We start from the raw sequence: 21,233 nt of genomic DNA, 5'->3' as shown, positions 1-21,233 counted from the left end.
CCCCGCCACCGTCCGCTGCTCCGCCCGCCGGTCCCGGTCCCCGCCTTGCTCGTCGCCCACCGCCGCACCGCCGCGGACGCCGCCACCTCGCCGCATCTCCGGCCGGAAGCACCTCCCCGGCCTCTCCTCCCTCGTCGCCGACCTCCCTCTGCTTCGGACTCCGGCCACCGCGACGATTCCAGCGAGATCCATTACGGCGAGCCTCGTACCACGAGCCTGAAACCCTAGATCCAGTTTTCGGAGGTCGAATTTTTCCCTAAGTCTTTTCCCCCTCATATTTTATTGCTCTGTTCATCATGACATAACTTCATGACTGTTGCTCCGTTTTGTGTGTGCAATATATCAAAATATTCATCATGATGTGCTCTTCTTTTTGTTCCATTGTGCCATGCTTGTTTGAGTCCATCTTGATGCCCAAATGGCTGATGGAAGAGTGCTATAAAATGTTAGGTGCTGATTCTTAGCAGAGTATGAGCATTTGTCATTTTTTGCTACAATTGTTGTGTGCTGCATATGGACATGAGCTCTATATATATTTAGGTCTATGCTATGCCATCTTTACAAGGGTGTATGCCATGTATTTTTGTGATCATTGTGGTGACTAACACAAGCATGCAAAGTATCTCTCGTGATATTGCTGATTTCAGAGACTTAGAATTTTACTAAGTCATTTCCCTGCTGTTATTTTTATGTCATGTATTTGTGATGCTACAGTGAGATCCATGCTTCTTTTAAGTATGTTCAGTAAGGATGATTTGGACATATGGTTATGCTCTATCCATTCATGCCCCTGTTTGTAATTATAGAGTCCCTAGCATGTCTTAATCCTGCTCTACTTTTGCTATAAAATGTTCCGGGCAGATTGTTTACATGTTAATCAATTTTGCCATTGATGTTGTAGTTGATCCAAGCATGCTATAAACTTTTTCTTGCCATGGTTAGCTTCTTGAACATGTCTTATTGCTGGTAGTATGCTTAGCTTGTCATGAAATGCCTTGTGATGAGTGAATCAAGCTCGCAAAGATGCCTTCATAATTCTGTTTATGCCATGCTCTGTTTTCTGCTAAGTCTGAATCTGTTAACGAAACTTGCTATGTTTACATGGGTGCCATAATATTTTCTGTGCCCTTTTGGCTCATGGTTAGTAAGGGACTTTTGTTCTATGCTTTGAGTAGATTCATGCCATGCCTTTGTTTGCTATGATCTGTTCCTGTAGCATGTTGTTTGCTTGCTCTAAACATTGCTTTCTGATGTTAATTCCTGGCATGTTAGTATTTTCACTAAGTCTGTAAAGCTGATATCTTTTGCACTTTTTCCATGCTTGTTTGAACCTGCTCTTGTGTGATTTAGCCGTAGCTCAGTATTCATCTTTTGTCAAGCATCTTGAGTAGATCACTACCATATGCTTTTTTGCTATGTTGGAGGGCAGTAGCTTAGTTTCTTGTTGCACTCTAGATGGCATCGTGCTGTTAATCACAGAATTGTGCCATTCTTGTTTTGCTTGCCATTTGCAAACCGTGCATCCGATTCCGGTGATCTTTATATCGATTTCGACCGAAATCAACTCATCTTTCCAGCGGCGCACTTGGTTTGCCAAGTTGATGCCTTGATCAATCTTTTCCTTCCGGAGCTCGCATATGCATTGCATATCACATTCCGCATATCATGCCATGTTTTGCATCATGTTGCTTGCGCATTGCACCGTGGTTGATTGTTGTTTCTTTTGCTTGTGCTCTTGCTTTGGGTAGAGCCGGGAGACGAGTACGTGATCGAGGAACCCGTTGAGTACGCTTACGAGGATCAAGCTTTCGTCAACTCGGAGAACTTTGTAGGCAAGATGACCATACCCTCGAAATCACTTCTATTTTTGCTTGCTAGTTATTCGCTCTATTGTTATGCCGCGATACCTACCACTTGCTATATCATGCCTCCCATATCGCCATGTCAAGCCTCTAACCCACCTTTCCCAGCAAACCGTTGTTTGGCTATGTTACCGCTTTGCTCAGCCCCTCTTATAGCGTTGCTAGTTACAGGTGAAGATGGAGTCTGTTCCATGTTGGAACATGGTTATTGTTGGGATATCATTATTATATCTTGTTTACTTTAATGCACCTATATACTTGGTAAAGGGTGGAAGGCTCGGTCTTATGCCTGGTGTTTTATTCCACTCTTGCCGCCCTAGTTTCCGCCATACCGGTGTTATGTTTCTTGATTTTGAGTTCCTTACGCGGTTGGGTTATAATGGGAACCCCTTGACAGTTCGCCTTGAATAAAACTCATCCAGCAAGGCCCAACCTTGATTTTACCATTTGCCACCTAAGCCTTTTTCCCTTGGGTTCCGCAGACTCAAGGGTCATCTTTATTTTAAACCCCCGGGCCAGTGCTCCTCTGAGTGTTGGTCCAACATGTCAACAGCCGGTGGCCACCAGGGGCAACTCTGGGTTGGCCTACCGGAATCTTGGACAATCTGGTGTGCCCTGAGAACGAGATATGTGCAGCTCCTATCAGGATTTGTCGGCACATTCGGGTGGCTTTGCTGATCTTGTTTTACCATTGTCGAAATGTCTTGTAACCGGGATTTCGAGTCTGATCGGGTCTTCCTAGGAGAAGGAATATCCTTCGTTGGCCGTGAGAGCTTGTGATGGGCTAAGTTGGGGCACCCCTGCAGGATTTTTGAACTTTCGAAAGTCGTGCCCGCGGTTATGGGCAGATGGGAATTTGTAAATGTCGGGTTGTAGATAACTTGAAACTAAACTTAATTAAAATGAATCAACCACGTGTGTAGCCGTGATGGTCTCTTTTCGGCGGAGTCCAGGAAGAGAACACGGTCTCGTGTTATGCTTGAACGTAAGTAGTTTCAGGATCACTTCTTGATCTGTATAGCTTCTCGACCGTGCTTTGCTTCTCTTCCCCTACCCATAAGCTTGCTGCAGCTCCACCTCACTACCTTTTCCTACCCATAAGCTTAAATAGTCTTGATCGCGAGGGTGTGAGATTGCTGAGTCCCCGTGACTCACAGATTACTTCAAAACAGATGCAGGTGCCGATGATGCCAGTGCAGGGGACGCGACCGAACTCAAGTGGGAGTTCTACGAGGATTCGGGCCGTTACTATGTGTCTTTTCCGGACGATCAGTAGAGGAGCCCAGTTGGGGCGATCGGGGATCTAGCATTTGGGGTTGTCTTTCTTTATTTGGTTTCGTAGTTGGACCTTGATTGTATTCTGGATGATGTATGCTATATTATGTATTGTGTGAAGTGTGTTGGAAATATGCCCTAGAGGCAATATTAAATTAGTTATTATTATATTTCCTTGTTCATGATAATCGTTTAGTATCCATGCTAGAATTGTATTGATAGGAAACTCAGATACATGTGTGGATACATAGACAACACCATGTCCCTAGTAAGCCTCTAGTTGACTAGCTCGTTGATCAATAGATGGTTACGGTTTCCTGACCATGAACATTGGATGTCATTGATAACGGGATCACATCATTAGGAGAATGATGTGATGGACAAAGACCCAATCCTAAGCCTAGCACAAGATCATGTAGTTCGTATGCTAAAGCTTTTCTAATGTCAAGTATCATTTCCTTAGACCATGAGATTGTGCAACTCCCGGATACCGTAGGAGTGCTTTGGGTGTGCCAAACGTCACAACGTAACTGGGTGGCTATAAAGGTACACTACAGGTATCTCCGAAAGTGTCTGTTGGGTTGGCACGAATCGAGACTGGGATTTGTCACTCCGTGTAAACGGAGAGGTATCTCTGGGCCCACTCGGTAGGACATCATCATAATGTGCACAATGTGATCAAGGAGTTGATCATGGGATGATGTGTTACGAAACGAGTAAAGAGACTTGCCGGTAACGAGATTGAACAAGGTATCGGGATACCGACGATCGAATCTCGGGCAAGTATCGTACCGCTAGACAAAGGGAATTGTATACGGGATTGATTAAGTCCTTGACATCGTGGTTCATCCGATGAGATCATCGTGGAACATGTGGGAGCCAACATGGGTATCCAGATCCCGCTGTTGGTTATTGACCGGAGAGTCATCTCGTCATGTCTGCATGTCTCCCGAACCCGTAGGGTCTACACACTTAAGGTTCGGTGATGCTAGGGTTATAAAGATATTAGTATGCGGTAATCCGAAAGTTGTTCGGAGTCCCGGATGAGATCCCGGACGTCACGAGGAGTTCCGGAATGGTCCGGAGGTAAAGATTTATATATGGGAAGTCTTGTTTTGGTCACCGAAAAAGTTTCACGCATTATCGGTATTGTACCGGAAGTGTCAAAAGGGGTCCGGGGGTCCACCAAGGGGGTCCACCTGCCCCGGGGGGGCCACATGGGCTGTAGGGGTGTGCGCCTTGGCCTATATGGGTCAAGGGCACCAGCCCCAAGAGGCCCATGCGCCAAGAGATAAGGGAAAGGAAGAGTCCTAAAAGGGGGAAGGCACCTCCTAGGTGCCTTGGGGAGGATGGACTCCTCCCTGGCCGCACCCTTTCTTAGAGGAAGGGCCAAGGCTGCGCCCCCCCTCTCCCTTGGCCCTATATATAGTGGGGGAAGGGAGGGCAGCCACACCTAAGCCCTGGCGCCTCCCTCTCCCTCCCATGACACATCTCCCTCCTCCCGCAGCGCTTGGCGAAGCCCTGTTGGAATCCCGCTACTTCCACCATCACGCCGTCGTGCTGCTGGATCTCCATCAACCTCTCCTTCCCCCTTGCTGAATCAAGAAGGAGGAGACGTCGCTGCTCCGTACGTGTGTTGAACGCGGAGGTGCCGTCCGTTCGGCGCTAGGATCATCGGTGATTTGGATCACGACGAGTATGACTCCATCAACCCCGTTCTCTTGAACGCTTCCGCGCGCGATCTACAAAGGTATGTAGATCCACTCCTCCCTCGTTGCTAGATGACTACATAGATTGATCTTGGTGATACGTAGGAAATTTTGAATTATTGCTACATTCCTCAACAAAGTGGCGATTGTAAGCCAACTCTTTATCCCTTTCTTATTCAGTACATAAGATGTGTAAAGATTACCCCTCTTGCGACATGCCTACTATGCGGTTATGCATCTAAATCGTGCTCCGACACGTGGGAGATATAGCCGCATCGTGGGTGTTACAAAGAACCAGCACCGAAGCGGAACGGGAGAGAACCACCTCCACCACCGTCGTGCGGGAGGCCAGAGCCTTCAGCACCGTCGCGGTAGCCGTCCGGACACGGCAGCAGCGCATGTCAGGCCACCCCTGGCCCGGCCAGGTCCGAAACGGGCTCGCTAAGCCCCGTCGCCACGCTGCGGCAAGCCGGCGATAGCGCCGCTAGCACCCTGCCACTCATCGCCTTTCCCTGCCCTCCCGGAAGCCACGAAGCAGGCCCACCCCGCCGCCGGCCCGCCCAGGCCTGGATGGGGCCCGAAGGGCCAGATCTGGGCCGAGCGGGCGTCGCCAGACCGTGCCGCCGCATCGCCCCGCCGCCAACGACGACGCCACCGTCCAGAAGCCCGCCCCGGCTCGCGCCAGGAGCTCCCGCCGCCGCCTAGAAACTCCACCCGGGGTCTCCTCGTCCCGCGCCGGCGAACGCCCTAGAGGGGAAAGACCAGGGGGCGCCGCCACCAACGTCGCCCGGGCTAGGCCCGCAGCGGGCGCCGGCGCCGGCGGCAGGGAGGGAGCGGGAGGGGGAGGTGCGCGGGGGAGAAGGTTGGGCGCGACCCGTCGCCCGCGAGGGCGGCGCGGTCGCGGGAGAGGAAAAAGGGAGGAGAATCCCGGTTCGTGTTCTTCCACCATCTCCCTCAGCTTGAGCACTAGCCGCTCCATAATCCCCTACCTCCAGACCAAGCGAGGCCCCACCTGTACTCACGGAGATGGAGCCCAACGGATCTGATGCAGCCTCCACCACCGGGAGCGACGGCATCCTCCGCCGAGATCTGCGTGAGGTGGCCGAGGTTCTCGACGGGCATGAGCAATCACCGACACGGGCTCCTTCCCCAAGCCTCCGAGGAGAGGTGGTTGTGGCCTCCTCCTCCATGGGGATCGCGCGAGCTCCCTCTCCACCCACCACGCGTTGCTCCTTCACGGGCTACTCCGCCACACGCTGCTCCTGGTCGCCTCCTTTCCTCCTTTTTTCTACGGCCGAGGCAGACAGCGAGCTGCAAGGACCTTCACAAGCGTGTGGAGCAAGCATGGAGCCATGGAGGGACGGTCTCGCCAGCGTCAATGGATTCCACTCTCGTGTAGGACTAGGCAGCTTCTGCATGGAGCCATGGAGGGACGGTGTCGCCAGCGTCAATGGATTCCACTCTCGTGTAGGAGGACTAGGGAGCTTCTGCAGGAGTCCTCGTTCACAGCTCAAGCCCACCACGGTGCTCGTGAGATCTCCTCCATTTACATGTACGATGCTGATGCGTAGCTCTGTATGTGGTGATTTCCTCCACACCTCGGTTCATTAATTCTTTGCCGTCGCTGGACAAAAATCCCGTTTGTTTGTTTTCTCACACCTGTCTATAATCTGCTGTCCAGATGTTGCTTCGAGGATGCTGCATGTGTGGTATCAACCTTTTTTTATTCCTTACTCAGATTCTCAGATATGGATTAGTGTTAGAGCATCTTCAATGGTTGTAAAATAATTATTGGTAGACTTTGCCACATAGGATTTTTGATGATGTGTCATACAATAAACGAGGAAAGAGAGGAAGGTTGTATCTTAATGAACCAACACAACTTGCACAAGATTCAATGTAGAATGAGAGAGCACCTTATTTATTATCTCACATCCTATTGGATAAACTACATACAACCCATTGAAGTTATTGTATGTTAAGATGTTGGTTGATGACATGGCATATTTTACCAACAAGCTAACATATAAACTGTTGGAGATGCCCTTAGAAGTCTGATGTTACCACGGCATGCCATATTTATTGTTTCAGGTGCAAGCATGTCGTCAGCATCTTCTTTGTACCTTTTGTTCGGCTCTTGGTTAGTCTATGGAAGTACATGTGCTAAGACTACCCACAGCGGGAGTAACATAGATAGTAGCATTACATATATCTAGATAAAATAGATAATGTGGTAAACAATAAATGAAGAAAGAGAGACATGTGATAACATAATGGGGAGTAATTTAGAATAGTAACATGCGTAAGTTACTAGTCTATGTTATTACCTTCATAGTAGGAAGTGTCATAGGTATAGTAACACACACACACACACACACACACACACACACACACATATATTTATTGCTTTGCAGACTTATTTTGCATTGGAAAGCGCTATGTGACGGTAACATATTATGTTACTCTATTTGCCTCTTTCTTCATTAATTAGATGACACATCATCTTTTTTGCTTACGTGGCATGTATGTTACTACTTATGTTACTCCCACTATGACTAGCCTTAGACTAGTCGTAATGGGAGTATCATAACTAGTATCATGCATGCTAACTAGACTATTTTGCTGATGTGGCATGGAATTAAATGGGGAAAGAGAGGGTTGAGTATCATATCATGATACTGTATCATAATAAATGCTATGCTACTATGTGTCATGCATGGTAATAAATAAAGTCACCTAAGATATTAGTATATATGATACTATACATTATGGAGGTAGTATCATACTTTAGTATCATGTGCATGATACTAAGGTATGATACTACTCATTACGGGCCGCCTTACTAGTAGTATGAGTAATATCACACATATCAAGGCAAGATGAGTCTATAGACTAATAAATAAAGTGTTGCATGTTATCACACATATACTCTCAATATAGAGGTAGTAACATAGAATAGTAACATAGGCATGTTACTACTATGTTACTACCCATTGTGGCTAGTCTAGGAGCATCTCCACTTGTTTGCCCCAGGAGACATTTTTTTCGCCGCTTGGGGGGGGGGGGCTGCCGACGAGAATTTTAGCATGGGGGTGAAATTTCTTCCACTCGTTGCGCCCCAGGCAGCAAGGGTCGAGGCCGGCGAGCACAAGCACAACGAACGCTGTGGCGACGAGCCGACGGAGTAGCGCCAAGCGCGGGAACGTCGCGAGGAGGCCGAGCAAATGAGGAGGCATGGTGTTGGTCGGCCTCAGGTCAGCGTGGGAGACCTCGTCGGCGGCCAGCGAAGCACGGGCAGACAGCGCGGCCGTCCGGGCCGAGTCGCGGCGCAGGAGAGGCGGCGCTCGCGGGGGCGGTGTGCGGTCGGGTCGCGACCGGCAGGGGCGGGGACACGTGCGAGGAGTGGCCGGCAAGAGAGACGCGCGAGGTGGAGAGCACTCGACCACCGGCGGAGCCGAAGAGCGGGGCGGCACGCAAGGCGGCCCAGCGGCTCGGGAGGCTGGGCGCGGTGCAGATTGAGTGGACTCGACGGGGCGACGAAGCTGAAGCCGGCGGAGGAGATGACGCGAAGCGGAGCGGAGAGCGCCTCGGGCGCAGCCGACGCAGGCGTGCTCGCGGGAGCCGGCGGGTGGCCGGGTCGCGCATAGTCGGTGAGCAGGATGTCGGACGGGGCGGGCAGAGACGAGGCACGTGGGAGCGAGTGCCGGCGCGGTGAGCAGGATGCCTCGACGTCGAGCGTCTCCGCGGCGGCCGTGGGCGCGCGGTGGTGGCAGAGCGCCAGCACCGGCGACCAGAAGAAGCTGGGCAGGAGGGCTACATTGTGGGCGGTGGTGGGTGTTGGAGTGGAGTCACGCGGGCGTGGGAGAGGGGAATGGGCGGGGCCCTGCGAAAAAGGATGGAGAAAAGGAGTGGGAGGCTGAGTGTGGGCCAAACGACATGCAAATCTTCTCTCTCCTTCCCCAAGTGACCCCCGGTGGGATGAGTTTGGCACGGGAGCGCCGACTGTATTTTTGGCTAATTCGACGAAAAGTGAGGTCCTAGGGCCCGAGTGGGACGTTTTCTGCCCGCCGATGTCCAAAAAGTGGTTAAGGAGGCTTCTTGGGGGCATGAGTGGAGATGCTCTAATGCTTTTATTCTCCTGGACGATAGTTCTAGTGTTTTGTTTGCATGCCTCTGACTTAGAGCATCTCCAGCCGTTCGCCCCCCCCCCCCAAGGACTTTTTCGGGCAAAAATAGTGCCTCTTGGGGCACCGTTGGCGAAATTTTCAGCTTGGGGGGCATGCAATTCCCAGCCGCGAACGCACAACAGAAGTTGAAAACCAATTAGAAACGCAAGAACTCTGCGAAATTCAGGCGTTTTGGACGAAATTTGGGCGATTTTTACATTGATTTTTGGGAGACTAAAAAACATAGAATAAACATTAAAACTACGCCTACTCCATGCCGAGGAGTTTGTAGAAGGCGGTGTAGTCGTCGTCGCCGCCGTCGTTGTCGTCGCCGCCGTTGCTCAAGAGCGGTGCGTCCTGACTAGATCCCTGCCCTGGATCGCCGATGCGGATGACTTGGCTCGGCGTGGTGACCTTGTTGTCGCTGTCGGAGAGCACGACGATGCCGCCCTCGTCGCGGCCGCGGCGACGCGCGACGATCTCTTCCAGGGCGCGGCGCTGGTGCTCCATCTCCTACACCACGTAGTCCTACCACGACCAGAGAAGGCTGCTCTCGAGGTCGGCGGCCATCGCCTCGTGCTCCTGCTTCACCACGGCAGTCGCTGCCGGCTCCTTCTTCGCCTCTTCGACTTGACCAGGCGGGAGTGGCTGCGGGGAGGGGAAGGAGCATGACCGCCCTCATTGATGACGAGGATGCCGCCGTGGCTGCACCGACGGAGCAGCGTCTCCCTGCGGCTCCATCTTGACGAGGAGGAGCGGGAGCCCGAGGACGATGAGGACGGTGTGTCCATGCGCCTCAGTATCTAGGAGCTCGCGCGGCAGCAAGAGATGGACGACTTCGGATACTCTAGTCGTGGCTCGTGGCCGCCCTCGATGTGCCTGAGCACGGTGGAGAGAGTTTGGACTGGCGCGCCCCACCATTGACGGTAGCCCTCCGAGTTGTGGAGACCCCTGGGCGCCGGTGCGTCGTTGGTGGATGCCAGCTGCTTGGCTCGGCGACGCAGGAAGTACGCGGTCTAGAGGGGGGTATTGTCCGCCGCGTACCGTGCTTCTTGGCGTGTGTACTCCGGTAGGTTGGCAGGGCAATCCGCGTCAGAGGGCGGCGGGGGAACGGGGATGCCGCTAACGCTCAGCAGCCATGCGCTGGGACGCACATGTCAGGCGGCGTCGGGTAATCCGCCTCGTGCACCAGGCGGGCCTCCCACTCATGCAGCCAGCGGTGCCCGGAGCCGTTGGCTGCCGCCCCATCGTCGGGGAACCTCTTCGCCATGGCTTCTGTGCGAGAAAGATGGACGACACTTGGCTGGAGTAGCGCGGGCGAGAGAAGGCGAGATAGATCACGATTGCGAGTGTGCGGCGAGGGCCGGCGAGGTCGGCTTTTATAGCGGCGAGAGGGCCAAAGGGGTGTGGACGCGTGGCGGGAAAAGGGCAGGACGCGCGGCGGCTCGTGATTACTGCGCCGCCCGTGATCAATGGAAGGCTGACCGACGGGAAGCTTTGGCATTGATTCTCGCAGGAGACGATGCGAGGTGATGAGGACAAGGAAGACGAGTTGCTGACTCGGCGGGCCCACAGGGTGGAAATCTGGCGCGAGAAGTTTTGTCGCCATTTTTTCCCCCGGCGCCCCCGATCTATCCCTAGTGCGCTGGGTTCAACCTGGGTCTGTTGGCGCTAATTTTGACACAAACCGGCGAAAATTGGACTCTTGACGCGCGAGTGGGTGCTTTTTTCGCCGGAGCTAAAAAAGGTGGCTTAGGGGGTCTGTTGAGGGACGGCTGGAGATGCTTTTAGTGCAGGTCACACTTTTGGAAAAATCTGTACATAAATGTTTGATCAAACCCCTCAGACTTTATGGTTGGCTTAGAGTCATTCTTGTAAATTGCGTATTTAATCCATCATTTAGACATAATAAACATATAATTTGTGGTTGGCCGCATAGCACTTGTCTAGAATTAAAAATTATATTTTGTTCAGTTCAGCGTATTGTCTGTCTGCGCGACGCTTTATTTTCTTTTAAAAAACTCAGACTTTATTCATTTGTAATTAGTATATCGTTTGTGAGGATCATTACAATTTCATTTAAAGGCTCTCCTCAAACCAATCGAAAGTCAAAGAAATCTAGCTAATCTAGCAAGCTCATGAGCTACTTTATTTGCTTCCCTATTATAGTGCTCAAATCTAGCAGTAACGAAATCACAAGCATAATGAAAACAGTCATCGAAGATTGCTGCCGCCGCACCCGCCGACTGTCCTCCATCATTCGTAGTATGAACCACCTTCATATTATCTGAATTTATAATAAGGCGATTGCATCCCGCCTATTGCGCCAGTGTTAGACTGAATTTTAGAGCTAAAGCTTCCGCCATCAACACATTCGTGTAAAAATCTATTTTCTCATTCCCTCCAGCTATGAACCTGCCTTTGTCGTCTCGAAGGACCGCTTCCATGAAACCCCTAAGAAGATGGTGATTAAAAGAAGCAGCAACATTGTCTGCACGACCCTTTCTGCACTATTGGATTGCCCCTAAGCTCTGACTCGCCTCAGCTCCATAGAATTGAGTCAACAATATACCCATCCCCTCACGGTGATTCTTCGGGTGAAATCTCCTCTCCACTCACTACAATGGTTGTTGTAATAGAAGATCCTTTTTTGGTTCGGCCAAAAGGCCAAAAGCCGGTAAAATATTCACAATATGACTAATAGAACTTCAACGTTTTGCATATATTCCCTTCGTGTAGTGTTGCACATAAAACTAATCACAAAATGAACATTATCTCTACTTCTAAAGGAGGTGACACATCACTTCTAGCGTCCAGAACATCATTTCTAGCGTTTCGAACTTAACCCCAAATAATATCCCTCCGGATTGACTCCTTGGTAGTAAACAATGCCAGAACCTCCAAAGAGGAAAATAATATTCACATACATATAATATTTTCCTCGTCATGCTCATGTGAGGTTCTGGACGATTATATGTATAAGCATTATCTCTACTCCTAAAGGAGGAGGCACACAATTAACTTTACCACACTTTATTATCTGATGATAGCTCAAAATAAGCATTGCGGGTATGATATTTTTATTATCGGTATAGTAGTCTAAGGATAAAGTTGTTTACCAGGTTAGTTGACTAGGATCCACATTGCATGTTTCGAATTAGCGCCACAAAGAATTTTGTTGTTAATTGAACCATCATTTTGGTCATCTACAAACTTATTCTCTATCTGGCCAGCCTGATTAATGATAATTGATGTTTGTTACGCAGTGAAGCACATTTATTGAAATAGGGGATATGGACCATTGTGTCGAGTGAGTGGGAATACTTATTGGGTTAGGGTCGTTTTATTTTTTCTTTCTCGTTGCAACGCACGAGCATTAACGATAAGTGACAAATTTTATCTACCACCAGTGTTAGTTACCAACACTTCGGTTTTGTATGTTATATGTAATATTTATCAAATTGGAGAATATGTACGTCTAGTATGTAGTATATATACTACTTTTTAGGTAGTATGCATTGTATTATGAGTATGCTTTTTTACGTATAAATCTATACATATTTCGCAAATACAATAAAAACCATGGGCCAACTTGCAATTTTTTCATTTAACTCACTTTGGAATATGTTATATATAATATATAAACATACTTACAATGATAAAGTATTATATATAATACCACATGGCAGTATATGAGATATGTGGCATATAGGAGTATGTACTCCTAGGAGTACTAACCCATTTTCATATCTCTACTCCTAATGGAGCAGTTGGTAGTCTCGCTTCTAGGTTTTTTTTCATCCCACCTCCCATGGTTTTTTTTGGTACCTCGTCCCACCTCACACTGAGCCGTCATGAACCGAAAAAACCGCGTACCGAAGCACCCGCCCGCCCCACGCAATCCAGGGCCTAACCTCCGATCGCATCCAAGACAATCCAGCAAAAAAACCTACGAAAATTAACCAGCGAAAAAAACCTAATGGAGGAGTTGGTAGTCCGGTACGGTTTATTTTTAACACTTTCCTAATGAAAAAAGATCACAGATCTAACTTTCCTACCTTAGCCAAATCAACGAATCTCTCTCATTAATGCAATTTGCTTTAGGAAACAAATAATAGATTCTTTCCTACCTTAGCCAAATCAACAAATCTCTCTCATTAATGCAATTTGCTTTAGGAAACAAAAAATAGATTCTTTCCTACCTTAGCCAAATCAACGGATCTCTCTCATTAATGCAATTTGCTTTAGCAAACAAATAATAGATTCTTTCCTACCTTAGCCAAATCAACGGATCTCTCTCATTAATGCAATTTGGTTTAGAAAACAAATAATAGATTCTTTCCTACCTTAGCCAAATCAACGGAGGTCTCCCATTAATGCAAATTGCTTTAGCAAACAAATAATAGATTCTTTCCTACCTTAGCCAAATCAACGGATCTCTCTTATTAATGCAATTTGCTTTAGCAAACAAATAATAGATTTTCAAGAAACAAATAATCTCTAATCTCTAATTCTCTAATAATAATAATACCTAAAAGAAACGCAGCGTTCCGTTTCCCGTCTTACTTCGTCGAGCCTCCCTCCCGTGCGCTGTTGGTTTTCCCTGCATACGTTCCACCCCAAACGTGATTCGTTCTTCTTAATTACGTGGTCTCACCCCCATGCGATCCGGCGAAAGAACCAGCAAAACCGTCATACCCACGCACGCAAGCAACGAAAAATCCATGCAAGCCGTGTCTCCTCCTCCCTGTTCGAACCCTAGCCGCCCCTTCCCAGTTGACGCCGCTAGCGAGTAGCGCGTAGCACAGGCACCAGTGCGGCCCTTCCGCGGCTCCCCTTGACCTCGCAATGAAACAGCTCGTCGGCATCGACGATGAGCCGGTGCGTCCGGTGTTGATTCCTGTGGATGGGTCAAGCAGGACAGGGGGCGGTGGATCCGGGACATAGCCATCAAGTCTGCTTCGATGCGCGCCCAATATTGTCTCAAGTGCATGGGTCGATCCTGTACGGCGGGCAATGGATCAAGGACATACATAGCAGCTTTCACCTACGCAAACGACTGACTACTCAACCTCCTCTCGGCGGTGACAGCGGCTAGGTCTGGTTAGCTACCATTTATCTTTAATACATGCCATGAAAGGCGATCAAGAAGAGCAATCATAAGCAGCGAGGGGTTCCAGGGCTACGAGCGCCAGTACTGCGACTCTGTGTCTGCGAGGTCTTCGCCAAGATCGCCACCCTCTCTTCCCGTGCCTATTTCTATTCGCTATTGTTGGTTTCGTCTTACATGGTGAGATCTAAGCAAACAAGATGAAGCAGAGGCTCTTTGAGATCCAGTCCGACGTGCAGGATACTGAATCGTTGGTAAATACTAGATTATGTTTTATGATTTGATCATCCATTCCGCTGCCTTACATACTGCCTTTGGGACACTATAAGAACTAGGCATGTGATTTTGGCAGGTGGAGGCTTCATTTTGGATGTAGGTGAATGTGTGATTTATGGAAGCTCTGTATATTAACTTCATGATCGGCTCTTGATTTCCTTCTTAGGGACTAGATTTGAAGATTTGCCAGCTACACCATCTAAAAATTAGGCTACTGATCCGGGTACATTGCTACTCGGCCTTGCGTTCAATTGAAGTTTTCTGAGATCAACTCTTCTGAAACTTCAAAACGAGTAGTCCTCGTATTTTGAGGTTGCTACTTGCACATTGTTCATCTTTCTGTCAATTTTGTTCCATTATTTTGCACTCTATCTGCCAATTTGATTGCATGGTATAGGGTGCGATGGTGGCGTGGGCACCGCACGGGGTAGGAGCAGTGCCCTGCACAAGCCAGCCCATGCCGGGAGCTAGCATCGCGCCAACGCCTCCATGAACGTCGCCATGACGCGTTGCATGGTGTCGCTGTCTGGTGTGGCCCCCAACATCGCGATGTGTGCTCAAGCATGTCGTTTGTGGCTTCAAGCCGCCTGGTGGCCACCGTGGCATCGTGGCTAAACAAGAGGTTGGTGATGAAGATCCTGCGCTCGTCCAGGCGGATATGGCGGAGCATCCACGACGATGTGGACGCGGCTGCAGCCGTGGCCGGATGGAGAAGCCTTAGGTCCTGGTAGATTATCTACTGATGGCATAATCCTCCAGAGCTACAATAGCCAGAAAGATGCCTTGCCGTGGGGAAGCCTCACTGCTGGAAGCGCCATCAGTGATCTGATTTGAAGAGTCCAACAAGAGGTCAATGGAATTCTCATCTCCAATATGTTCGTATTCTAACATGTCCTTGTTGATTCAGCTATTACATTGTGTCACAGTTCACTTGTTTTCACCTTTTTTCGTACTACTATGTACTGGAATGTCCATGTTTGCTAATTTGCAGATTGAATTGTTCTGATAAAATATGCTAATATATGTCACTTATTTCTGAAAGGTATCCAAAACTCTTAACTGCATTGCTCCGGTGATAACTTTTTCTTATTGTTGCCATTTTATGTTCCAGTCAAGATTTTCTTCTTTCACAGACATTAGAAGTCTAGAACTGGGATAAAAATAAATAAAGTTTGGAATACGCTAGAATCTTAATAATCTCCAATATCTGCTCCACATGTGTGGAATCAATCATCCAAATATATATATTCGGATTGATGCAGCCATGCCCAATAAGAATCTTCATGTAAATAAATCGAAGGATTCTCTACTGATGAATAGGGAGCTGCACCAGACATCATATGGTCTTTTCATTTTCATGGTAAGACTGGACTGACCTCAAGACTTAAGTATCTCGGAACCATGCTTTTCATGCGTAGGTTTCAACATGCTATTACATGGTCTATTAAGTGCGTGTGAAGATTCTTGAATTTACCCTGGCATTATGGAACCTTTGTGCCGAAACAATTAAATATGTTAGTCTATAATGATAGCAATGAAGACACGCAGTTCTGTTATCAGTACAGTGCAGATGGTCATGTGGCCATTATGGCCTATCTTCAGTATAGTGGTTAACATTGACAGGATTAATGTAATTTTCGAAACGACATGTTCCATTTTCCCTATGTATTTTTTTGTTCAGATGCCCTACTACTGTTTTATTGACTGCAGGCAATCTGTTTTGTATGGTATGATTTTGTTTGTTGGAGAGATACTAGCTGCCCCTTTTCCACCTGTTAGTAAGTTTTGTAGCAGACTTCTTAATTGATATTATAGACGTTCTAAGGTAGATGTGGTATTTTCAGTTAGACTGATTTCTTGTATTTTATCCACTGTTATAGGAGTTTGTTACCTTTGTTTTTTGATCGAAAATTAAAATGTGCATGCATTGTCGAAGTTTGCGAAGTAGAATTAATAACCTTCTGGTTATTGATCAATATAAATACTACCTCCGTTTCAGTTTACAAGTCCTACGCGTATACCTAGGTTACCAATTTTATCACCTTAATATAAATTATATAACATAAAAATTATACAGTTTGAAAATAGAACATCTGAAGTTTATATTGTTATATTTTTTTATAATATATGACTTGTATTAGGTTGGTCAAATTAACGATCTAAGGACACGCGCACGCCCTGTAAATTGAGAGAGAGATAGTATCTTGGATGTCTCATAGCAACGCAAGGGCATTCAGCTATCCTTGAAAAAAAAGAACTGTCAAACCGCTCAAGAACCTGCCAGGTGAAGCCTCTCCCTCCGCTGTTTAGCACTGCCTACCCCCTCTCCCCCGAATACCGTGACAGGGAAGATCCGGTCCATCGAGAGAGGCCGATGCTGTCGACCATTGATGTCGCATGGGAGATCTGCGACAGTGGAAACATGCTCCCCTTCGCGCCAACGACGCCTCGAGGTCACTGACACGGGTGACCCAGCGATTCGCCGCTGCCATCCCGAGCTACTTTGCCAACGTCGTGTGCGTGGGCTACTGGCCTTCCAGGTACTCGACCATCGGGCTTATCGAATTGGGCCGCCACGGTGCTGCTGGCCGCCGCCGGTCTCACTATAGATGCATCATGTGCCGTTGGCCATGCCAGCATCGCCGCCTACGTTTCCCAAATTAGTTCCCCGTATGGTCCATGCATACCCGGAGATGTTGGTGCGTTCACACTTCTCATGGGTCTTTGTATTAGCCTGATAGTGTTGGGATCTCGAAATTTTGCTGTAGGTGAAGAAGGGATTCCTATCTCAAAATTGTGATGTAGGTGAAGCGCCTCCTGTAGGCCATGGAGATGAACAGGGATGCATTGGGAGGCGGGCGACGTAAAGCGCTGGAAAGGAGTATTGTATTATGTATGGTCCTCCTTCGCTTTTTGGAAGGTTGTATAGTCATTTTGATACATAAGATATAATTTCCGGTTCTACATACATATTGGTTTGAGATGTTTTCATTTTTTTATCATTTCAATGAATAATGCAATCTGGATTTGTTTTATCATGCCAATTTGAGGCATTCTGTATGGGCTGGTTGGAGGAATATTATTTTTTGACTCACTATGTGTGAACATGTTGAAGGGGCATGACCATCAACGAGCTTGTGGAAGAAGTTTGAATGTGAGTAGCTCCTATCTTTTGTGTACTTATTGTCAGTCTATCAATCAAAGGGTAGAATGATTACACGTGCAGTTATTTTGGTGTGAGCTTTGACAAGGGATGGCGATTGTTATGTTGAAGAGGCTAAAATCTTCCTTGGTAAGTGATGTGCATTATGCATCTGATAAAAAAGAGGATTTAGGAAGTTGATTGTGCCCATGAGAGGTGGTCCTGATATTAGACTTGCTATAACATGTCATATTTAACACGTAATGTTCTTTACCAACCAAATGTTCACGTTTTAGATTATAAAGAATGATGACCTGAAAGACAAAGAGCTCCAAGAACTCGGTTCTGAAACTCTTGGTTAGTCTGAGTAATGAAATGTGACCCTACTGGAAGTTCTACCTCATTTCAGTTCTTCTCTTTTCCATTTAATTATCTATTTCATTCCAAGCTAACTGTCTTACATACCTATATCTTTCAATGCAAGACTACATAAGGACTATGGTCTATGTGATATCAAGCTCTTTCAAATAATCTGCACCCGTTCTTTTGGAGAATAATGTGTATGCATGGTCTACAATGGAGTTTACAAGATAGATTCACTTACTCAAAGATTCAACCTAACATTTTCCATAAGGATTATGTATGTTATACCAACTCTCAGTAATCTCTACTACTAATGTCTTAGTTGGTAGTCTCGCCTCACTTCACCTCATCCCACGACTCCTATCTTTCGCCCACCTTTGACATCATCACATCACAGCATTCGGCTGGCCCATTAACGTGTATGTGAACGCAATCCTCCCATCGCCTGCCCTCCTCGCGATAATCCCGACGTCCTCGCGCTGCCGTCCTCTTCTCCCTGATCTCCTCTTCCAGCGTGCCTTCCTTGCGATCCTCCCGACGTGTCCTCACGTCGCCGTCCTCTTCTCCCCAAACTCCTCTACCAGGGGGACTCCTCTATGACCCAGGCGGAGCGAACATTGTACGCAGGTTTTTTTTGGCTTTCACCGGTTCGTTCTCTACCCCTCCTCCATGACTCCCTCGCCATCGATTTTTTTCGACGTCTAAATGCAATCCCTCCGTGGGGAAGTATGGTGTGAAGGAGGGAGGCCGCGATGGCGAAGGTGAGGTGGGCGTCATCCCGTTTTAAAGAAGAGGGCTCCAGCAAAAAATGTCTCACTACGGCGAAAACCGAGCGGAAGGGAAGGGTCCGACAGAAAAACATAAGGGTGTGTCATGGGGTGGAGTTTTTATGTTGGGTATGCATGTTGGAGATAACAGGGTTCATAGTTTAGACATTTTTCTCTTCAATACGGTCTGGATTTGTGGGAGCCTGGACTGTCGCATTGTTACATTTTTCATACAGTGTATCATAAAAGTGTATCATACATACAGTGAAAATATATCCCCTTTATTATATACAGTATAGCCCTCCAATATGGCCATGTTTATGCTATACTAGATCGCAGGAACCTGCCGTCGACCTTAAGGTTGGTGTATGAGAGAAAAATAAGCTTCAATATCAATAATTTGTCTAATTCATTTTTATACAGTATAGCCCGTAGCAACGCACGTGCATTTACTAGTATAGAGTAGCATTATTCTAATCCTAAGAATAGAATAACTATTTAAATCACGGCCAGGCCTCCCGAACTCCGGAAAACGCAAAAAACAAAACACCCGACGGGCCCATTCCCACCCCACCTCCTCCTCCCGCACCGCATCGCCTCTTCCTGGATGTCCCGACCACCTCCCGCCGCCGCCCCCTGACTCCGGCGCGGATCCCGCCGTCGGCCCCTCGGCCCCAGCGCACCACCCCCGCTGCCGGAAAAAAATTCTATGAGACCAGGTCTCGCGGATTAGCAGGTGAGACCCATCCCGATGAATGACACGTGGCATTCATAAATCACAAAGCATCCACCCCACCCCCACCTGAAATCAGGGGGGAGGGGGGAGAGAGATTGGATGCTTTGTGATTTGTGAATGCCACATGTCATCTATCAGGACGGGTCTCACCTGATTTATATGAGACCTGGTCTCATATAATTTTTTTCCCCGCCGCCGCCCCCGACCTCGTCGCCTCTCCTGCCGCTGACCAACAGACCCCAACGCCAGCGGGCCATGGCCTGGCCGTCAGGCAGCACACCTCGGTGCATAGACCCGAACCCACCCTCGGCCAGGAAGTTTGCTCTCGAGAAGCCGCCGGTGGCGTGCTCCAGCTCCGCGTAGCTGAACCACCGCGGCGGCTTCCCGAACACCGGCGTCTTGTGCTGGCACACCGAGCACAGCAGCAGCGGCCCCAGCGCAGGGGTCCGGGAGAGGGACACGACGTCTCTCACGTTGCCTCTGAAGTTCAGGCCGGACCTGCTCCTGACGGTGCCGATCTTTGTCAGCAGGTCCAGCTTGGCGATCTTCTCCAGCAGCGCGTCGGCTGTCGGGGTTCTTCGGCGGGTTGGTGTTGGCCTGGGGGATGCACCGGGTCGCTGCAGGATGTCGGCCATCCATGGCTGGAGCGACGACGAGGCTGCTGCTGATGCTGCCTGAGGAGTTGGAGCTTCACTGTCAGGGTTAGATTGCACATTGGCATTCAAATGCTGGAAACTATCCTTGGGTGCTTCTCTCTTCAGCGGGCTATGTGCCTCTGAGGCAGAAACTCGAGTAGTACTGCGGGGGCCTGAGCTCGATACAGAGGATGCTCCGCTGGTATCGTCGAACGCTTCTGTCTCCGGCGAGCTGCTATCTGTTTCTGAAGCGAACAATGGAGAGGTTGCAGGGTCTGTTGAGCTTGATTCAGAGGACGCTCCGGCATCCTTGGTGTCTTGTTTCTTCAGAGAGCTACCATCTGCTTCTGAAGCACATGACAGAGAAGTTCTAGGGTCAGAGTTTGAAGCAGAGGATGGTGCTCCGGCGTCCTCGGTTTCTTCTTCTTTCTTCATCAGAGAGACGCCTACTCCGGAGCCTGTGGGAAGCCTCCCCCTCCTTCCACCGCGCCGCCAGGCCCTTCTGCTCTTGATCTTCACCGTGGGAAACTTCCCACGCCCCGCCACCGATGGCCTCTAGCACCGCCACCTTTGCCAACTTCCACAGGCTTCCCACCGATGGTGCTCCTCTTGCCCTACCCCAACTGTCGCGCCACCTTCCGGTGAGATCCGTCATCATCTCCTCCCCTGGGTCATCGGACCCGGTGAGAATTCTTCACCGTCCTCCACCTCGCCGGTGGGCACGTGCGGATTGGGCACTGCCTGCAGCTAGAGGAGACATCGACCTGCAGCTGGAGGAGGCCCCGACCTGCAACTGGTCGTGCGCGCCACTGCCGCACTGCGACGCCCAGGCCGTACAACTTCTTCGCCAACTCATGCAGTTCAACCCCATCGTGCTCCTCATGGATGACCTCCGCCATCGTCGACTGCACGGCGTGCCCATGTGCTCATGCCCCCTGTCTTTTCCCTTGCTTCCTTCCTCTCCGTCTGCAACGACGAGCTCCTGCGAGCAGTGGGTGTATACTCTAGTAAATTGCAAATCCGAATTTGTGCCTGCTATGAACATCAAACGAGTTCGAAAAAATCTTTACATAGCGAGTTTTGATGGCAGTGAAGCTCAGAGTGAATGGGATTTAAGGTTCAGAAAATTTATTTTCAGTACAATCAGGAAAGGGTTTTCCCCCTGTTTTTCATTTCTTAGATCCTTTGGAAA

The 21,233-nt window shown here is 48.8% G+C and overlaps 1 protein-coding gene across 1 annotated transcript; it reads right to left on the bottom strand.

The window, feature by feature from the left end:
* Positions 1-18,136: 18,136 nt before the first annotated feature.
* LOC123101269 (inactive protein kinase SELMODRAFT_444075-like) lies at positions 18,137-20,041 on the bottom strand. The gene is made up of 2 exons (XM_044522794.1): positions 19,637-20,041; positions 18,137-18,157 (listed from the first exon to the last, which is right to left on the bottom strand). Exons 1-2 carry the CDS (start codon positions 20,039-20,041, stop codon positions 18,137-18,139), a joined length of 426 nt encoding a protein of 141 aa, XP_044378729.1.
* Positions 20,042-21,233: the final 1,192 nt, after the last annotated feature.

The sequence above is a fragment of the Triticum aestivum genome, chromosome 5A, assembly GCF_018294505.1.
Source record: "Triticum aestivum cultivar Chinese Spring chromosome 5A, IWGSC CS RefSeq v2.1, whole genome shotgun sequence".
Taxonomy (NCBI): domain Eukaryota; kingdom Viridiplantae; phylum Streptophyta; class Magnoliopsida; order Poales; family Poaceae; genus Triticum; species Triticum aestivum.
The sequence above is the reverse complement of the archived record's forward strand: the minus strand, read 5'-3'. Positions and strand labels throughout refer to the sequence as shown.